Source organism: Nicotiana tabacum, chromosome 1, assembly GCF_000715075.1.
Source record: "Nicotiana tabacum cultivar K326 chromosome 1, ASM71507v2, whole genome shotgun sequence".
Lineage (NCBI taxonomy): Eukaryota > Viridiplantae > Streptophyta > Magnoliopsida > Solanales > Solanaceae > Nicotiana > Nicotiana tabacum.
This window is the reverse complement of record NC_134080.1, coordinates 106018106-106036568: the sequence shown is the minus strand read 5'-3', so window position 1 is coordinate 106036568 and position 18463 is coordinate 106018106. Positions and strand designations below refer to the sequence as shown.

Below are 18463 nucleotides of genomic sequence, written 5' to 3'. Positions count from 1 at the left end.
TCCTCAAACCAAAGGAATAAGTCTAAATGGAATTGTTACGGCTACTTTTGGGATGATCCATACCTTTTCCATATTGCATGGATGGGGTGATTAGGGGGTGTATGCCGGTGCTATTCTTGGAGTTTATCATTCTTCGTCATATGGTGGTCATCATGGTGGAACAAGAACGACAGTTAATGTTCTAAGTTGTGTTTTGATTGGCCTACTCTCTGAAAACACTACAACAAAAAGGGGCTTTAGCGGCAATTATTAGCGGCAATAGATCAATTGCTGCTAATTTATTCGTAGAAGGAAAATATTAGCGACCAATGAATATTAATCGGTAAATATTATAGTTTTAGTGGCGATTCAAGAATATAGACGGTAAAGTTTTATTTTTTAATTTTTGTATTCCCTCCATATTCTAATTTTTCCTCTAAATTCTCTCCCGCAAAAATGTTATACCCTCTCGTACCCTCTCATACCTAGAAATTAGATTAAAGAAAACAATTCATACGGCCACCATCACTTTGCTCTCTAAATTAAATTTTCGGCCAGCATCACTTTGCTCTCTAAATCACCATCGGAAATGAAATTTCTGGCTACCATCAAAATTCTTTGTAAGTATTTCTATTTATCTTTAGGTTTTTAGTTGGGTAGGTCTATGAGTTAATGAAAATTTCTAATTTCTGGGTGTAGGGTTTTGATTGCCAAATATTTAATTCTTGAATGAGAATTTTCTTAGTATCTTTTCTAATTTGGTATTGGTGGTTTGTATAATTTTCTAGATTCAAGAATCTAATTGCTCCTTCGTGCTTGAGTTTTGACTGTATCAAAACTGCCTAAAACATGATTTTCCGAACTCTTGAGATTCCTTGTAGTTGGAGGACCATCTGAACCAGAGCGTTGTGCTTCTGTAATTTCTAAAACTAATTGTTAGGTAGTTCTCTGCTAATATTTGCATAGTGCATTTGTTGGCTCCAAAAGCTTTGAGTCGCGTTTATGAAATAATATCTTACACAGACATTAAGATTAATTAATTATGAGATTTCATGTAAAGAACCTATATTTTGGGATGATAAACTCAGGGCTCATGCCGATAGTTCTATTGTGATCACATTGATCAGTAACAAAGACGATCTAGTCGACTTGAGGGCAGTTTCAACTGAAGATGCAGTCGAATTTGCATAGAGGCAAGGGCTATTTTTTTCTGAGACATCAGCTCTTAGCGGCCACAATGTAGAGTCAGCATTCTTGAAACTATTGGAAGAAACATATAAAGTGGTGTCAAGGAAGACTTTGTTGATAGGTTCTAGTGCTCATGGAAATCACATCAAAGAAACCAATAATGGGTTGCTTAAAGGATTGAAAATTGATGTTATTTCTGGTTCTGATTTTGAGGTCAGTGAGATGAAGAAATTATGTTCTTGCTCTTGCTAATATTACTAGCTTTTGGGATGTTAAAATATATATTCGAACGAAAAGAAACTACGAAATAGATAAATATGACAAGTGTGTCAAAAATATGCTTGTAGATGGGAAGCTTGTCAAGAATTTTGCTTTATCTTAGATTATTTTGGGATGTGGAACAGTTTGCGATCAATAAGTAATATTTTACTACCTATATTAAGCACAAATCTGACAAAAATGGTCAATAACTAAAACTTTATTAAAGAAAAAGAAATGTGGGTTCAATGGAATATGAAAGAGTGACAGGGGGCAAAAAGAACTAACTGGCCTTATCCAAGAGGATAGAAATTGCAATACCAATCCTCTCCGGTGCAGATGGATAAGTAAAAATTAATGTTAATTCCACAGTGATAGTAAAAAAAGAAGAAGATGATTTTCATGGATGCCAATTCTGTCCACATGTCATGTCATATTTAGAGAAACGTCAAGTTTTTGAAACTTTGATGTGAACTGTCCCTTCCAAGACATTCGATTCGATTATAAAAAATAAAAACTTCCCATAGTGCTTATGTAATTTCTAAATCTGAATGTTTGGTAGTTCTCTGCTAATATCTGCATAGTGCATCTGTTGGTTCCAACAACTATTTCTAATCAGTCAAATGTCTAATTTTTTGTACTATTGCTTTAAAAGTTATTGAGACATCGCTGTTGTTTAACTCTCAATCTTTTCTTTTTATGTAGGTTTTGAGATTGTTGGTGAAATTGATCTTCTCGTTCACTTTTTTATCTTCATCGTTAAAGTATTCTGCTTAGCAGGTACCCAAAAGCCTAAGCCGATGTGTGATGTCTAACTATGGCAGTTTGTGTAATAATTTTTTGTGTCAGCTATGTTGTGATTTATGATTGAATGTTGTTACATTGACGGGCAACTGATTGAATTGATTCCTTTGTTTTTCCTAATGTTATATGTTTACTTTCGATTGTTAAAAGTTATTTATAGCATACTATACTTAAAGATAATCCTGTTAATTTAAGCATAAAGTAATTCTATTTGAATTGTGGATTTGAATGGATGTGAACTATTCGGTTTGTTAGCTTTCGAGATCTCTTTGTGTTAATGCTCTATTGATTTGACTATGTTAATTTTATCCAGATATATTTGTTACTTGGATTCTGTTATAAAAATATCGTTAGTTCTAGTTTCGCCTTTTGCACTTTAAATCACGAAAGTATTACTCAATGATTGTTGTGCTAGGTGAATGTCTTTTAAGATTTCTACTTGTTAAGAAAAAAAAATGATCAATTTTAAATCTACTCGTTTAAATATTAAACTCTCTAGCTGGAATGATAAGTTAGTTTCTGTTCGCTCACTTACCGTAAGTTAGTAATGCAAATGTTAATTTAATATGTATTTTTTTTATGTCTCACGTATCTTGTTCATAGGTTCAGTCGTTGTTTTTGAATTAAAACTAGAGTTATATTGCATGTCCAAACTACCGAATCTAAGTTAGCAGTTTAAAGTGTCTCACTTTATAAATTAGAAGTGATACTTTTGAGGAAAACTCTTATTTACTTGAATTACATGTGTAGCAAGAGAATATAAGTTTTATTTTTATAAATCCTTCTAATGCAAAGACATTATAGTTGTTAGATTCTCGTTACTAAAATCAGTTCGTTTTCTCCGTGAGTTCATCCTTGCTATTAATATGAATGAGGATTTTGCGATTTAATACTTTGTTTGAATAAATAACTCATTCAAATTTGTTAACTTAAATCAATTCAAAGGAGTTACATGCATTTGTTATTTGCATTTAGTTATGTATGATGGAATCAACCTCGATTATCTATTATATTGTCTTCTTCTTCCTCATTTCTTAATTCACTAAGAATTTCTCCTCTTTTTACTAATGTATTTTTAGCTCTTATAATAATTACAGAAAAGAAAAAAATATCTTGAATGTCATGGGCGTTCCTAGAAATAAGAGATGGATGTATTGTGACAGAGTTAATAAAGAATACTTGAATGGGGTAGAAGATTTTTTAAACCACACCTTTTCTGAAAAACAAGATGGAGAGAAAATTTTATGTCCTTGTGTGAATGTGTCCTTATCCATCAAGTAAATTGGGCTACAGCATATGATCATCTTGCGGTTAATGGTATTATATCTTCATATGATACTTGGTTTTGTCATGGGGAGTCTCTAAAGGCATCAAATAATATTCAAGTAAATAATTGCAGCGAATCAACTTTAAGGGGCGATGATATGAGAGGAATGATACATGATGTCTTTGGAGGCTTTACACAATTCATGGAGACTATGTTAGTGAAAGAGGTCAGATGGAACCAAACCTACAAGAAAATACTGCTCATCCATCTGGAAATCAACCTCATTCAGAGGTGGATAAGTTTGAACGGCTCATGAAGGGGGCTAATGAAGAACTATATCCTGGATGCAAGAAATTTTGAAAACTGTCCTTTTTGCTGCATATCTATCGTACAAAATGCATGTTCAAATGGTCAAATGAATCTTTTAATGCTTTCCTTGGACTATTGAAGGATGTGTTGCCTGAAGGGGAAATATTGCCTCCTTCTTTCTATGAGACCAAAAAGATAGTTGAAAGCTTGGGCTTAAAATATAAAAAGATTCATGCTTGTCCGAACGATTGCATGCTTTTTAGGAAAGAGTTTGCTAATAAGGATGTCAATGAGTGCAATTGTGGGGCTTCTAGATGGAAAAATAATGTTAAAAAAATTCCAGCCAAGGTTGTAAGGTATTTTCCTTTAAAGCCAAGGCTGCAAAGATTGTTTATGTCTTCAGAAACATCTAAAGCAATGTGATGGCATCATGAAGAGCGAAACAAAGATGGAGTTCTAAGACATCTTGCAGATTCTGAAGCTTGGAAGAGTTTTGATAGTAAATATCCCAAATTTGCTAGAGATCCTTGCAATATCCGCCTAGGATTAGGTTCTTATGGGTTTAATTCATTTGGTGCAATGCGAACTATTCATAGTACATGGCCAGTTATTTTAATGCCATATAATCTTCCACCATGGATATGCATGAAGCAAGAGTTCTTCATTCTGTCCTTACTTATTCCTGGACCGAAAGCGTCTGGCAGTAATATTGATGTCTTTTTGCAACCTTTAATAGAAGAGTTAAATGAATTATGTGATGTCGGGGTAGAAACATATGATGCCTCTGCTAAGAAGATATTTCAAATGTGAGAAGCTCTCACGAGAACTATAAATGATTTTCCAGCATATGGTACTCTCTCTGGATGGTGCACTTATGATCTGTTTGCATGCCCTTCTTGCAACATAAACACTCAATCTAGAAGGCTCAGACATGGCAAAAAGTTTTGTTACATGGGGCATCGACGCTTCTTGAAGTTGAGACATAAATATCGGAATGATGCAAAATCATTTGATGGGACTAAGGAAACAAGACTTGCACCTTGTCTAGTATCTGGGTCACTAGTGCTGAATCAAATTAAAGATATAAAGTTTATTGTCGGCCAGTCTAGTGAAGGGGTAAGTGGGGTGATGAAAAATACATGGAAAAAGAGGAGCATTTTTTTCAATCTTCCTTATTGGGAGTCTAACTTGGTGCGCCATAATCTTGATGTGATGCACATAGAAAAAAATGTATGTGATAACTTAATTTATACATTATTAGGTCTTGGTAAAAAATCTAAAGACAACTTAGAAGCTCGACTAGACTTGAAGGATATGAAAATAAGACCAAGCTTATGGCCTCAATATCCAGCTAGTGGGAGAGCATATCTTCCTGCTACTTTCTTCATAATGTCTCTGAAGGAAAAAGAGTTATTTTTTGAAGTACTACAAAATGCCAAGTTTCCACATGGCTATGCATCTAATATCTCACGTTGCATTCGCAAACGAAATATATCTGGGCTAAAAACTCATGATTGCCATGTTATAATGCAAGAACTTCTTTCTCTTGCCTTGCGGAGATCAATAGATAAAAGAGTCAATTCAGTTATAATTAAGCTATGCACATTCTTTCGTGCTCTGTGTAGCAAAGAGCTAAAACTAGATGAGTTAAAGTTACTTGAAGAAAAAATTTCAGAAATATTGTCTACTATGGAGAAACTCTTTCTCCCAGGATTCTTTACTATTATGGTACACTTGGTTATTCACTTGGCAGCTGAGGCTGAACATGCGGGGCCAGTACATTATCGTTGGATGTACCCAATTGAGAGGTATGCAGAATATCAGTGAATTTATATTAGATATACTTAGTTATTAAATATTATAATATCAAACTAATAACATTACTTTATTTCATATAGGTACTTGGCTACGTTAAAATCATATGTTCATAATTGTGCATGCCCAGAAGGTTCAATAGCAGAGGCATATATAGCAAATGAATGCTTGACATTTTGCTCACGATATCTGGAGGGTGGAGATTCAAGATTTTATTGCTCAAGAAAATGCGATGACGACATTGAGCATGCTACTAGTAAAGAGAAATGTCTTTTTCCTACTGTTGGGGAGTCATATGGTGGAGTAGATGTATTTGAGTTGGATGAGAAAATATGGTTGCAAGCACATCGACATGTGCTTTTCAATTGCGATTCAGAGGTGGTTGAGAATTATAAAAATTAAGTGTTATATCTACTATTGAATATATGTATGATTTATTTGATAACAAAATAATATAAGCGAGTTACATCAATAGAGAACATATAGTTGAAATCAAAAGATCACATCGTAAGCATCGTTTGACACAACATCAACTTGACCGTGTGCATTTCGATACATTTCATGAGTGGCTCAAGGAGAAAGTAAGTGATCAAATCATTGGCTACGTTAATTATTGTCCTTGTAGAAATATATACATTTATAGTTGTATCTTTCTATTTGGTTAGGTAAAGGAGCAGGAAGCCACATCTAACATCTTAAAGGATGTTAAAGTCCTTGCACAAGGGCCTAGTTTTATTGCGAAAAAATTTAATGCGTTCGATGTAAATAACGGGTATTGATTTCGAATGAAGCAAAGTGAAGAGTTTAAGGAGACACAAAATAGTGGTGTTATGGTCGTTTCAAAGACTGAAAGTTATGAAAGTACAAGTGACAATGCTCCAAAGTCTGCAAATATCAAATACTATGGCAGATTGAATGATATTGTGGAGTTAAACTACTATGAAGAATTTAAGGTTGTCTTATTTAAGTGTGATTGGGTGGATATAACCAAAGGTAGAGGAGTTAAGGAAGACGACTTGGGTTTCACACTTGTGAACTTCTCGCGCTTGACAGACTCTGGCGATCGAGAACATCATGAGCCCTTTATTTTTGCAGAACAAGCTCAACAAGTAATATTTGTGCAAGATCCTCAAGAACATGAATGGTTTGTCCCTAGGTTAATTAAACCTCGAGATATTTTTGATATGGGAGAGGAAAATAGTGATCAGTTTGAGTCATTAATGCAGAGTGATGTCACTGACTTAGCTCTCTTAGAAAATGCTCGTATTCCAGAAGATGAGTATAATGATTGGGTAAGAAGTGGAGTCGATGGGATATTAATTGATAGGAACATACAATCTCAAGATTCTCCAAATGATGGTGAAGCTATTGTTGAGGGAGGAAATGATATTGAAAATGAAAATGATAATTCTTAATAAGATAGGTGGTACTCATGAAATATTTTTTTTGCAAGCATTATTTAAGAACTTATAGGAATTTGTTTTTTTTTAATTCAGAAATTTTAATAAATAAATCTTTTTCTTTCAATTTAAGTCATTTTATAAAAGATGCTTGTTAGTCATCTCTGTATTTTCCATGTTTGTATTGGCTGATGATCGGATGTTTGAGTGAATTATTTGTGATTTTTTTACTTATATTTTGTTGGTTGTAGCCTTGTATTGAAATATGCTAAGGTTTTATTATCATTGGACAATTATTTTTTATGGTGCATCAATACCTATTTTCTCTAGAACTATCTATATCGCAAGGCATTGTTTGTATGCACGAATTTCTATCATAACTTGAGATGAGGGTGATGCTTCCTCGTGTTTTGCATGTGATAACTTAATGCAGTTAGATAATTTTTTTATCTTGGAAAAGGAACAATGCAAACTAGAGGTCGCAATCGACTGGTAATTGAACAATTGATGGATGGTCAAAATTACTTTAGAGCCCAACCATATATTGAGCAGTTGATGGATGATCAGAACTACTTTGAAGCCCAAGCACGTGATGGTCAATCTAATGAGTCGAATCGTTCTGCTGGTGGCAATGAGATTCAACATAATGAGGATTCAGGTAATACTTTTTTAGTATGCAATCTGTTGTTTTTTTAGTATTGCAATAGTATGTGGTTTTATCATTCAATTTTATTGCCTCTGTGTAGTATCTCACGGCTTTGTTCCACTGCTTGCCCTTATATGCAACATATCCCTATACAGAACACCATGATAAATTAGAAGCACATACTAATGAAAGAACCCATAACTTTCAGAAGGTAGTAAAGTAAATATGAATAACTATTAGGCACAACATTATTAGCATTTCTCTATTTTTAGCATACCTTTAATTTTATAAACCAATTGGAAGTGAGTTAGTTATGTGTTCCCTTGGACACCAGAGGCTTATAGCACACCATTCAAGCATTATGGAGTTGTTGTTGTTCATAGAGATGTAATCTATTAATTGTTGAATTGCTCATATTACTGAAATCATATTATTGAAATCAACAATCATATCTTTGGTGAAATTTTGAATGTTCCCAACAATCAATGAAGTTGTCACTTTTATAATTCACACTTTTAGTGGTGAAGTTGTCACATTCTGCTTTAATGAAGTTTGAGGCTAACCAAGTTTGTACGAAAAATAATTTTGGCAGGTGCATGGTTCTTATTTCGTCATCTATGGAAATTGAACGTTGTTGTTTTTTTGGTTATTCTGACATTTACAGTAATATTCATGATTTACTAGTCTCTTCCGGTAGCGTAATGCTAACGTAGATTGACTGTGGATTCTTTAAATCACCAGATGATTCAGATATTTTTCATTCTAGGTAATTCGGAAGCAAGAAAGGTTCGTGGGCCTACTTTACTAAAAGATATTTGAAAACTTCCGCCGAGAAAGACAATTGATGTACCATTCAATAATCGTAACCAAGCTATTGGAAAAGAGGGTCGTAAGCTTGCTAGCTTTCTAGGAATTATTGCCAGAACTCCAGAACTCCAGAACTAACACCTCTACATGTAGATGATTGGAGAAATTTTAACAAGGAGAAAAAGAAGAAATTGGTGGATTTTATGAGGGTATGGAGTAGTTATTATCATTATTATTATGTGAAAAAGCTCAATCTTTGATGCATGATGTTATCTTCTAAATGTTGGCTTTTATATTTTCAGAAGAAGTTCTCTATCCCAAAACGTGGAGAAGCATGGATCTTAAAGTCACTAGAAAAGAAATGGAAAGATTACAAGTGCGATTTAAAGGCTGAGTATGCGCAAAAATATAAGACTAAAGACACTTTGCTAAAAAATAGACCAAGTCGCATACCGAGGGATCAAGGGAGTGGTCTTGTCTCTTATTGGCTTTCTGATAAAGCTAAGGTATCAACCTTCAAAACACTCCTAGTCTGCTTATTTTTATAGCGTTTTGATTTTAGTTATGTTCAATTTTTTTTTGTAATTTGTAAGATGTCATTTAATATTTCAATGACAGAGACGTACACAAGCAAATAGAAATAATAGGGCTAAGCAAATGAGACCTCATAAAGGAGGATTCAAAAGTATTGCTACCTTGATGAATGAGCTGGTAAACTTGTGAAAATTACAAACTATAATATTTTAAATATTTTTTCACGCATATCTGATATCGTATTTATTGTATTAGGCTGTAAATGGTATTGAGCCTACACGAGCAGAAATTTTCTTATTAACTCATAAAAACGTAAGGATGGTCGGCCATTGGATGATGATTCTGTCAAGACGATCGTAAGATTTACTCTTTTCCATTGGATGATGATTTTGTCAAGACGATCGTAAGATTTACTCTTTCTTTTATTTTGTTGGTTTGATGACTCCGTCAAACAATGTGCATTTTTTCTTGTTCATGCATTCCAAAATTGATTTGTTGTATATTCCATGGTCAGGAAATGATAAATGAAAGGATGAGCAATAATGAGAGATCTACTGAGCAACCTCCTCATAGTGTTGCTTGGGAAGGCGATGTGTATTCACAGGTGTTGGGAAATGAAAAAGTGGGTATGTTCGTGGTTTAGGACTTGGTCCAACTCCTTCTGTTCTATGGGGTAGTAGGTCTTCCTTAGGAAATATTATTGCAGATGATTCTTCTAATGAGGTTATACAAAGGTTAGAACAGAAGATAATCGAGTTAAAGGAGAAACAAAATAAAGAAATGAATATGATGAAACAAAATCAGGAGATGATGCAATCAAAATTACTCGAAATGAGATAACTCATGCGCAAATATGCTCTTGATGCATCTATGCCTCAAAGTAGCAATGGCACCTCAGGTGAACAGGTAACTCCATTTCATAAGCTTTAGACATTTTTAATGAAATTCTAATAATATAAAAGTATTGTTATCTAACATGTTAATATTTATTAGATCCCTGATGCTAATAGTGGACATGAACGAGTACCACAAACATCAAGGATGCCTAGTGTTGCTGAAAATGCTCAACCTTCTCATGGTACTACTCTTCTTTGTCCTTCGTCGCTATTGTTTTTCCAGTTTTCGTGTGCGATCTATGCTTGTTCTCTTGATATCCCATCATATTCCCAGTAGCATATTGTCCAAGATTGCAGTTGTAGCTTTTCTTTCTCTCCTTGTGGTATCAAAATTGTCCAGAAACCTCATTGCTTCTTGTGTCTAGTAGAAGTGCACATAGTTGATCATGCACAGTTTGTTGTGAAACTCTTGTGAATTCCAACAATAGGTTGATGTGTCCTTTGTGTGGCACCATAGTAGGTATGTAGAATGACTGAAGTGCGTTAGGATGAGATACCTCAATGCCTTCATAATTCCCTTATTTTGTTGCCAAAGCAGTGCTAAATGCCGAGGCCCACGATATTCACCGAAAAATTGCGCCCATCCCTTACTGCTTATATTGATTTGCATATCTTCTAAAATATCTTCTTCAAGAGACCTGCAAGATGAAAATTAAAAGTGAAATCATAGTGATGAAATATACTTTAACCTCCTGTGGTTCCTTCAGCTCACCTTTGTTTCCCAGAATATTAGTGACTTCAATGATATGCTGCTAATTGGCAGCACCATTGTTTCCCAGAATCAACAAAACTACATAAGAGAACTGTACTCAATCTAATGGATTTCCAGTAATGTCCACTAATGTACTAATTCTGATCACATTCAAGTTATAGGGTCAAATATGTATTTTAGAAGGTTAGACTATGTTACTAAAGTTAAGATTAGAGACAACTCAGCCTAAAATCAACCGCATAAAGTAAAAGACTAAGAATTACCAGTGCAATCTTTTCCAAATTTTCTTCTACTTTTTTTGTTATTATTGCACTAGGTAAAATTGTTACCATTGAAACGTACATCCATTAGCATACAATCATCGATGCAAGAAATAAAAGGAAGGTTCTTCCTTAGGTTAAAAGGTTTTCCTCCCTTTTTTTCTTCCTTCATAGTGATAGAATTAAAATCTCCACAAACAGCCCAAGGGTAGGTCCCTCCAGTAGCAAAATATCTCATATCATTCCATAGTTCTTCTCTTTCGATGCCAGTACATTTAGCATAAACAATTGAGATGTACACTGGTGTATCAATGGTAATATGGGATAGTCAACAGTTGACTATTTGATCCATATTGTCCAGAATATCACAGATGATATCATGACTCCAGAACAACCAAATTTTGTTATTACTATTAGAGAAGCAGTTAGTCATCCCAAAGGTCCTGATGTAGTTACTAATATTTGGTTCACCAACAAATGGTTCCTGAAAACCAAGAAAGAAATTATGTATCTTTGCATGAGTGAGATTACTCTTTTTGTTGATGCTTGAGATTTCATCCCACTAATATTCCAATTGAGAATATTAATCATTAAAAGTTCTTTTTAGGAACTTTTTGGGATCCCTTTATGAGATCTTTTCCTTTGGTGTTGGTTTTGTTATTGAAATATCTAGGAGAAAGATGTCCCTGCTGGATTACTCTATCCAATTCCGTTTGGATTCCTTGATCTACCTTCTTCCGCATGCCAAAAGGTTGAATTAGGATCTCTATAGTTTCCTCTGGACTAGCATTACAATTGTATAGTTCTCTATCACTATCTGTTTCCTCATTTTCTATTTCTTAATCATTCTCCTTAGTTGCTATTTGCATATGATTATCATATTCAGTCTCTTGATCAGTTTCCTCATCCACCAGTTTCATTTGACAATTCAGATCACATGCTACTTGTTCCCCGTATAGCTCGACAACTAGATTAAAATCTCTCACATCATTCACTCCTTCCCCCCGGATATTCCCATTGTCTTTGCAAGCAGATTGGCAAGGTTCAAAAGGAATTCCATGTTGCACATTAATAACTTCCAGCATTCTTTTCTTCTTATTATCCCTTTTTCTAGCTTTAGCACTTTGATAGGAGTTGTTGGAGTAAGAAGATGAGTTATCTGGACTGATGGTGGAATTCTGATTCATATTGTCGATCACATTACTACTTGTACTTGTCCCTTTCTTGTTTTGTCAGTTTCTGGATCATGTGCTTTCTCAGAATCCCTCTCACGGTTGGTAATTAGTTGTAAATCATTGTTCTGCTTCTCCTCGACCATGTGAACCTGTTCCATTCTGATAACAACTAGGTCGGGAATCCAAATTAGAGTAAGAATTTGAGAAGTAAATGGGGAAACAATAACAATAAGGAATTGAACAACTAGAATTAAAGAGATGAAAATAAAGGATATGGGACGAATTCAAGGAAAGAATTCCAAGAACTTCCAAGAACGTAAGTTCTATAGCCTTGATAAGATCAAAGTAACAACGTCTTGATTTATGGAAGAAATCAAACGCCTTTACTTAAAAAGCAAATCAAAACAATAGATTCGGATCTTGACCACTTTACGAGTAACTTGAGACAACAATTAATAACTAGTATTAATCGCCTTCTAAGAATACCACAAAGGAATCAAAGATATCATAAAAGAGAAGTAATCTTACTACCTTGAACTAAGAACTAGTAAAGGTTGAAAGATAAATCTCAAAGCACAAGTAACAAAGGTTCAAAAGAACTCTCAAAGTATGATATACTTAATCAAAAATGTTGTATCTTATGAATGAGAAGAACTCCCTATTTATAGGAGTACTAAGTCATAAAAGTCCTTAAAATTAGGTAGGGTGGTTGCTAAGGCATACAAAGTCATTACAATTAGGTAGGGTGGTTGCTAAGGAGTAAGAAAAGTCATTAAAATTAGGTGAGGGCGGCCAAGACCCTTTGGGGCAGATTTGGGCCTTAAAACAACTAGTTTGGGCCATTGGTTTGGACTCCAATTGGGCTCCTTTTGAAACACCCCCTTTTGGACCTCTTTTAAACTTATTTTGAGCCCTTTTTGATGGATTTCAAGGGCTAATTTGGTGACCCGATCTTCCTCCTCTTGGACTTCAATTTGGACCACCATATAATTGTAAAATTTGGACAATTTATTTCCTTTGGTCTTGAGCTCTTCCTCTACAATTGAAAGCTTCTTTATTTGCCATTGAAGTCTAGCAACCTTAGTTTGCAACTCTTTAGCTTGAGATCTTGTATATGGCCTTGGAGCTTCCAAAACTCTATCCTTGTCCTTGATGCTATCACCTAGCCAATTCACATCCTTTATCCTTGAGCTCTTCCTCCCAATTAATAACTTCTTCATTTGCACTTGAAGTCTAATGATCTTGTTTTGTAATTCCTTAGCTTGAACTCTTATTAAAGGCCATCTTTGAGATTCAAAAGCTTCATCCATGTCCTTGAATAGAGTTGAGCTTCCTAGGATGCTATCATTCCCCTCTTCTTGAAGAAAATTCGTCCTCGAATTTTGACCTTGCAAGAAAAAGAAAACACGCACTAGTAAATGGTATCCACTAATCTGAAAAAATAGTAGGAATAAAATAAGATAGTGACAATGTGTCCATTTAACCCAATCAATCCTAATAGGTATAAATACTCCCTTATAAAGAATATGGACATCATCATCCCAATAAAATTTATGTCTACCTAGATTAATACAATAAAAACCTCTCTTAGATGCACCATGCAATGGAACTTGCAATTCGATCTTGTCGGTACGGCAGTCCATGAGTATACATGATAAAGAAATTATAAGAGAGTAACTACACATCCATTTAATATAAGTACCTTTACCACATTTAACAAACAAGATACATTCATGATATAGACTACTAACTACAATTACAAATCTCATGGATTCCTCTACATGAAAGAGTATTTGATCACCAGTATTACAACAATCATGCATATCCTCTTTACTAGAAACAAATACTTGTACAATCTTACAATGAACATGACTTGAAGAATGACTCCCCATCACATAACAAAGATCACATTCTTTAGCACATGAAAACTCATTAGCCACTTGAATAAGATAAGAAGAAATATTTAACTCATTTGCAAGCCTCTTCACAGAAATTCCATGCCTCTTTCCACCAAGTTGGAATAAGTAATCATCTATGTCATACACAATTTCAAAAGGAAGCGAATTACTCTTACACATTAACTTAGATATTATAGTTAATGACTTGATGTGCATCAAAATATCATCATCTACAAAAATTATAAAGTCACCAATATAAGAAATAAGAGTGTAATTCATTACTTCCAAAAATACCTTAGGTGTTCTAGAAAGACCAAGAATGCAAATAAACCAATTATACATACCATACTTGGACTTATTTACCAATGGAACATCATCACCTTGTATTCTTTTATGCATTGGCTCCACCTTAGCAATGCTTTTAGGCAACTCCATGTCATAACCCTGTAAATAAGAATCGAAATAGTCAAAAGGTTTAATAACAAAGAATTTAATCAAGCTTTTGTCTTCCACCATCCAACAAGAATTGATATTGCCGAATTTATGTTGGAATCCAATTGGATCTTTTGCCACCATCTCTTGCGCCTCACCACTCCTTTCAAAAGGTATTTCATCACGTGGCTGCACAAAATCACAAGAACTAAAACAAGAAAGAGTTAATGGGTTAGGAAGTAAAGAAACGTTTTTCTTGCTTACACTCTCTTTGGCTTTTATCGCAAAACTAATGTTTTCCTCACCCTTAGCCTCTTTTCTCTCACTAAAGAGTTCTTTTCCTTCACTCAATCTCTCTTGTTTCTCTCTCTCTACCTTACAAACTTTGTTTCTCTTATTGCTTTCTCTCTTTTCTTTTTTCTCAAGATCATTGTTTACCTCACTTGACATCCCACTCTTTTTACTCAAGACAACCTCTCCTTTTTCCTCTCTTGGAATGTCAACATGCACTCCCTTACTCTTCTCATTCTTTTCTCTCTCGTATTTTTCCATATTCTTTTTAACAATCTTTTCATCTGTACAAATTTGTGAGGGAGTCAAAGGTCCAAGACTGAGTTTCTTCCCATTAACCTCAAAAGAGTATCTATTTTTTTCGATACTATATGAAGCACTTCTATAGATATTCCATGGCCTTCCCAACAAGATATGAAAACGATTCATGGGAATGACATCACACCAGATCACATCCTCATACCTTCCAATAGAGAATGGTAATAACACTCTTTTATCTACCTTTACTCCTTTCAACATGTAGGGATCAATATGTTCAACACAAGGCAAGTTCAATTTCTCAACCATATAAGTGCTAATTAAGTTATAGTTAAATGCTTTGTCAATTCTAAGGGTATAAATTGTAGACATCACTTTAGCTCTTGTTTGAAAAATAACTTTACCATTGTCTTCTTTCCATTCGATATATTGTAATATCGACCTTTCAAGAGTCATAGATCTACTCCTTCCACTGCAACTACCTATTTGAGATATCTTGACATAGATTAAAGGAAATATGAATCTCTCTAATTTGGCTTCTTTGTTTTTTTTTTCAATTGTTCTCTCACACACTTTATCCTTTTTTTCTCTCGAAATGACCTTTGAACAAAATACTTTGTAGATTTATAGTTAAACCAACTCGTATGAAGTTCTTAGTAGTAAAATTCAGATTTTTGGGGAACTAATGAAAGAAAAACCAAATCCTAGAACTATTAGGCTCGGTTGAAACATGACGCGAACAAAAAGGAAAGGATTATATGTTTAGATTCGAAAGAGTAAGAAAATCTAGGATCCCCTCTTCTTGTTTCCTTTGTTAATTTTTGGTAACAAATTAGATACAAAAAAATATCCCGGAGAGCACTCAATTCTATTTTTTTTGTTCTAAAAACTGATTTTCGCTTCTTCTTTTTTTTTTTAATTTTTTTTTCTTTGCTCTTAGTATTCAAGAAATCCCAAGACTTACCAAGAACGAAATCTTGATAAAAACCGCTCTGATACCACTTGATAACAACTAGGTCGGGAATCCAAATTAGAGTAAGAATTTGAGAAGTAAATGGGGAAACAATAACAACAAGGAATTGAACAACTAGAATTAAAGAGATGAAAATAAAGGATATGGGACGAATTCAAGGAAAGAATTCCAAGAACTTCCAAGAACGTAAGTTCTATAGCCTTGACAAGATCAAAGTAACAACGTCTTGATTTATGGAAGAAATCAAACGCCTTTACTTAAAAAGCAAATCAAAACAATAGATTCGGATCTTGACCACTTTACGAGTAACTTGAGACAACAATTAATAACTAGTATTAATCGCCTTCTAAGAATACCACAAAGGAATCAAAGATATCATAAAAGAGAAGTAATCTTACTACCTTGAACTAAGAACTAGTAAAGGTTGAAAGATAAATCTCAAAGCACAAGTAACAAAGGTTCAAAAGAACTCTCAAAGTATGATATACTTAATCAAAAATGTTGTATCTTATGAATGAGAAGAACTCCCTATTTATAGGAGTACTAAGTCATAAAAGTCCTTAAAATTAGGTAGGGTGGTTGCTAAGGCATACAAAGTCATTACAATTAGGTAGGGTGGTTGCTAAGGAGTAAGAAAAGTCATTAAAATTAGGTGAGGGCGGCCAAGACCCTTTGGGGCAGATTTGGGCCTTAAAACAACTAGTTTGGGCCATTGGTTTGGACTCCAATTGGGCTCCTTTTGAAACACCCCCTTTTGGACCTCTTTTAAACTTATTTTGAGCCCTTTTTGATGGATTTCAAGGGCTAATTTGGTGACCCGATCTTCCTCCTCTTGGACTTCAATTTGGACCACCATATAATTGTAAAATTTGGAAAATTTATTTCCTTTGGTCTTGAGCTCTTCCTCTACAATTGAAAGCTTCTTTATTTGCCATTGAAGTCTAGCAACCTTAGTTTGCAACTCTTTAGCTTGAGATCTTGTATATGGCCTTGGAGCTTCCAAAACTCTATCCTTGTCCTTGATGCTATCACCTAGCCAATTCACATCCTTTATCCTTGAGCTCTTCCTCCCAATTAATAACTTCTTCATTTGCACTTGAAGTCTAATGATCTTGTTTTGTAATTCCTTAGCTTGAACTCTTATTAAAGGCCATCTTTGAGATTCAAAAGCTTCATCCATGTCCTTGAATAGAGTTGAACTTCCTAGGATGCTATCACATTCTAACCAATAGTTCTTCTCCCCTATTCATCATCTGGAAGATGCTAGGTGATTCTGGATCCTGGAGATTCTTTTCTTTCTCAGCTTCTATTACAGAATCAGCCCTTCCATTTTCCTTATTCTCGCTCATTGTATTATTTGTCTCAGCTGCAATTGTTATAGGTTTTCTCTGATTTTCAGGAAATTGTTCTGTTCTAGCTAGTAACTCATCTCCCATGTTCATCACCTGGAGATTCTTTTCCTTCACAATTTTTGTTATAGTATTAGTTCCTCTGTTATCCTTGTTCTCCCCCATGTTGTTAGTTGTCTCAGCTGTTCTTGTAGTAGGTTGTCTCTGTGGTCTAGGAACTTGATTGATTGGTATATAGATTTGCTTGGTCACTTTTCCTTTGTTTTGTGCTTTGGCATTGATCTGCATATGAGCTATTGTTGTACTACTTTTTCTTTGCACAATTTCTTTCCCCTTGGTAGTAATCTTCTTTGGTTGTTGTTGGTTCACCATTATGTTAGGTGAGGTAGTTGGCTATTCTAACAGTTGATGGAATGTTCAAGATGTTTTTTCACATTATACTTTATCTTTTGACACAATTATTTATAATTTCAGGCCATACTGTCTGATATTGGATAATTTAGCGGGTGAAAGATTTCAAAATCATGAAAAGTTGCGAAAATCATTTGAAGACCATCATTCGTCTGGATTAGTCATATAATGACATTAGCTATTTGGTATAAACAATATATTTTTATGTTTTAAATTACTGTGATACTAATATTTTTGATTAGTACTTTCTTTTGTTTGTTAAGATTAATGAGATACATTATGTTTTTTTAATTAATATTAATATATTTTATTATTTGAGTCATATTCTGTACGAATGTAGTAACTATTATTAATTGTGGCTAAATTATTTATAATTGATGTAAAAAAATTATCGTTAAAGATATTGACGTTTAGCGGCAATTTAGTTAAACATATTAGCCATTAGAATGGAAGCTAAAAGGGCAAACTAAGATGTTTTTAGAAGGGATATTATGGCCATTTTAATTGCCACAAAATAATTGCCATTAAAGATGCGAATTTTTAGTGGCAATTATTTTTAATTTAGCGTCTATAAAAAATAGATGCTAAAGAAGTATAATTAGCCATTTAGATTGGAATTAGTAGCCATTATAATTGCCACAAACAATTTCCCTTAATGATGCTATTTTTAGCGGAAATTATTTTGAATGTAGCGGCTATAATAATGGACGCTAAAGAAGTATAATTAGCCATTTTGGATTGGATTTAGTAGCCATTATAATTGCCGCAAATAATTGCCGTTAAAGATAATAACTTTTAGCG

General features: G+C 34.1%; 1 protein-coding gene across 8 annotated transcripts; it reads left to right on the top strand.

Annotated features, from left to right (window-relative positions):
- The first annotated feature begins 387 nt into the window (after nt 1-387).
- LOC107803178 (uncharacterized) lies at nt 388-17982 on the top strand. 8 transcript variants are annotated; one of them, XM_075252666.1, is made up of 11 exons: nt 426-599; nt 1068-1380; nt 2131-2205; nt 7481-7678; nt 8433-8682; nt 8776-8979; nt 9092-9184; nt 9263-9363; nt 9522-9913; nt 10001-10085; nt 17726-17982. In XM_075252666.1, the coding sequence occupies exons 5-9, from the start codon at nt 8677-8679 to the stop codon at nt 9526-9528; spliced, it is 411 nt and encodes a 136-aa protein (XP_075108767.1). In that variant the 5' UTR covers nt 426-599; nt 1068-1380; nt 2131-2205; nt 7481-7678; nt 8433-8676; the 3' UTR covers nt 9529-9913; nt 10001-10085; nt 17726-17982. The 8 variants fall into 8 exon arrangements, with proteins under 8 accessions (XP_075108763.1, XP_016482298.1, XP_016482297.1 ...); XM_075252672.1 differs by lacking the exon at nt 1068-1380 and having other exon boundaries at nt 423-599; nt 9263-9410; XM_075252664.1 differs by lacking the exon at nt 1068-1380.
- The last annotated feature ends 481 nt before the right edge of the window (nt 17983-18463 follow it).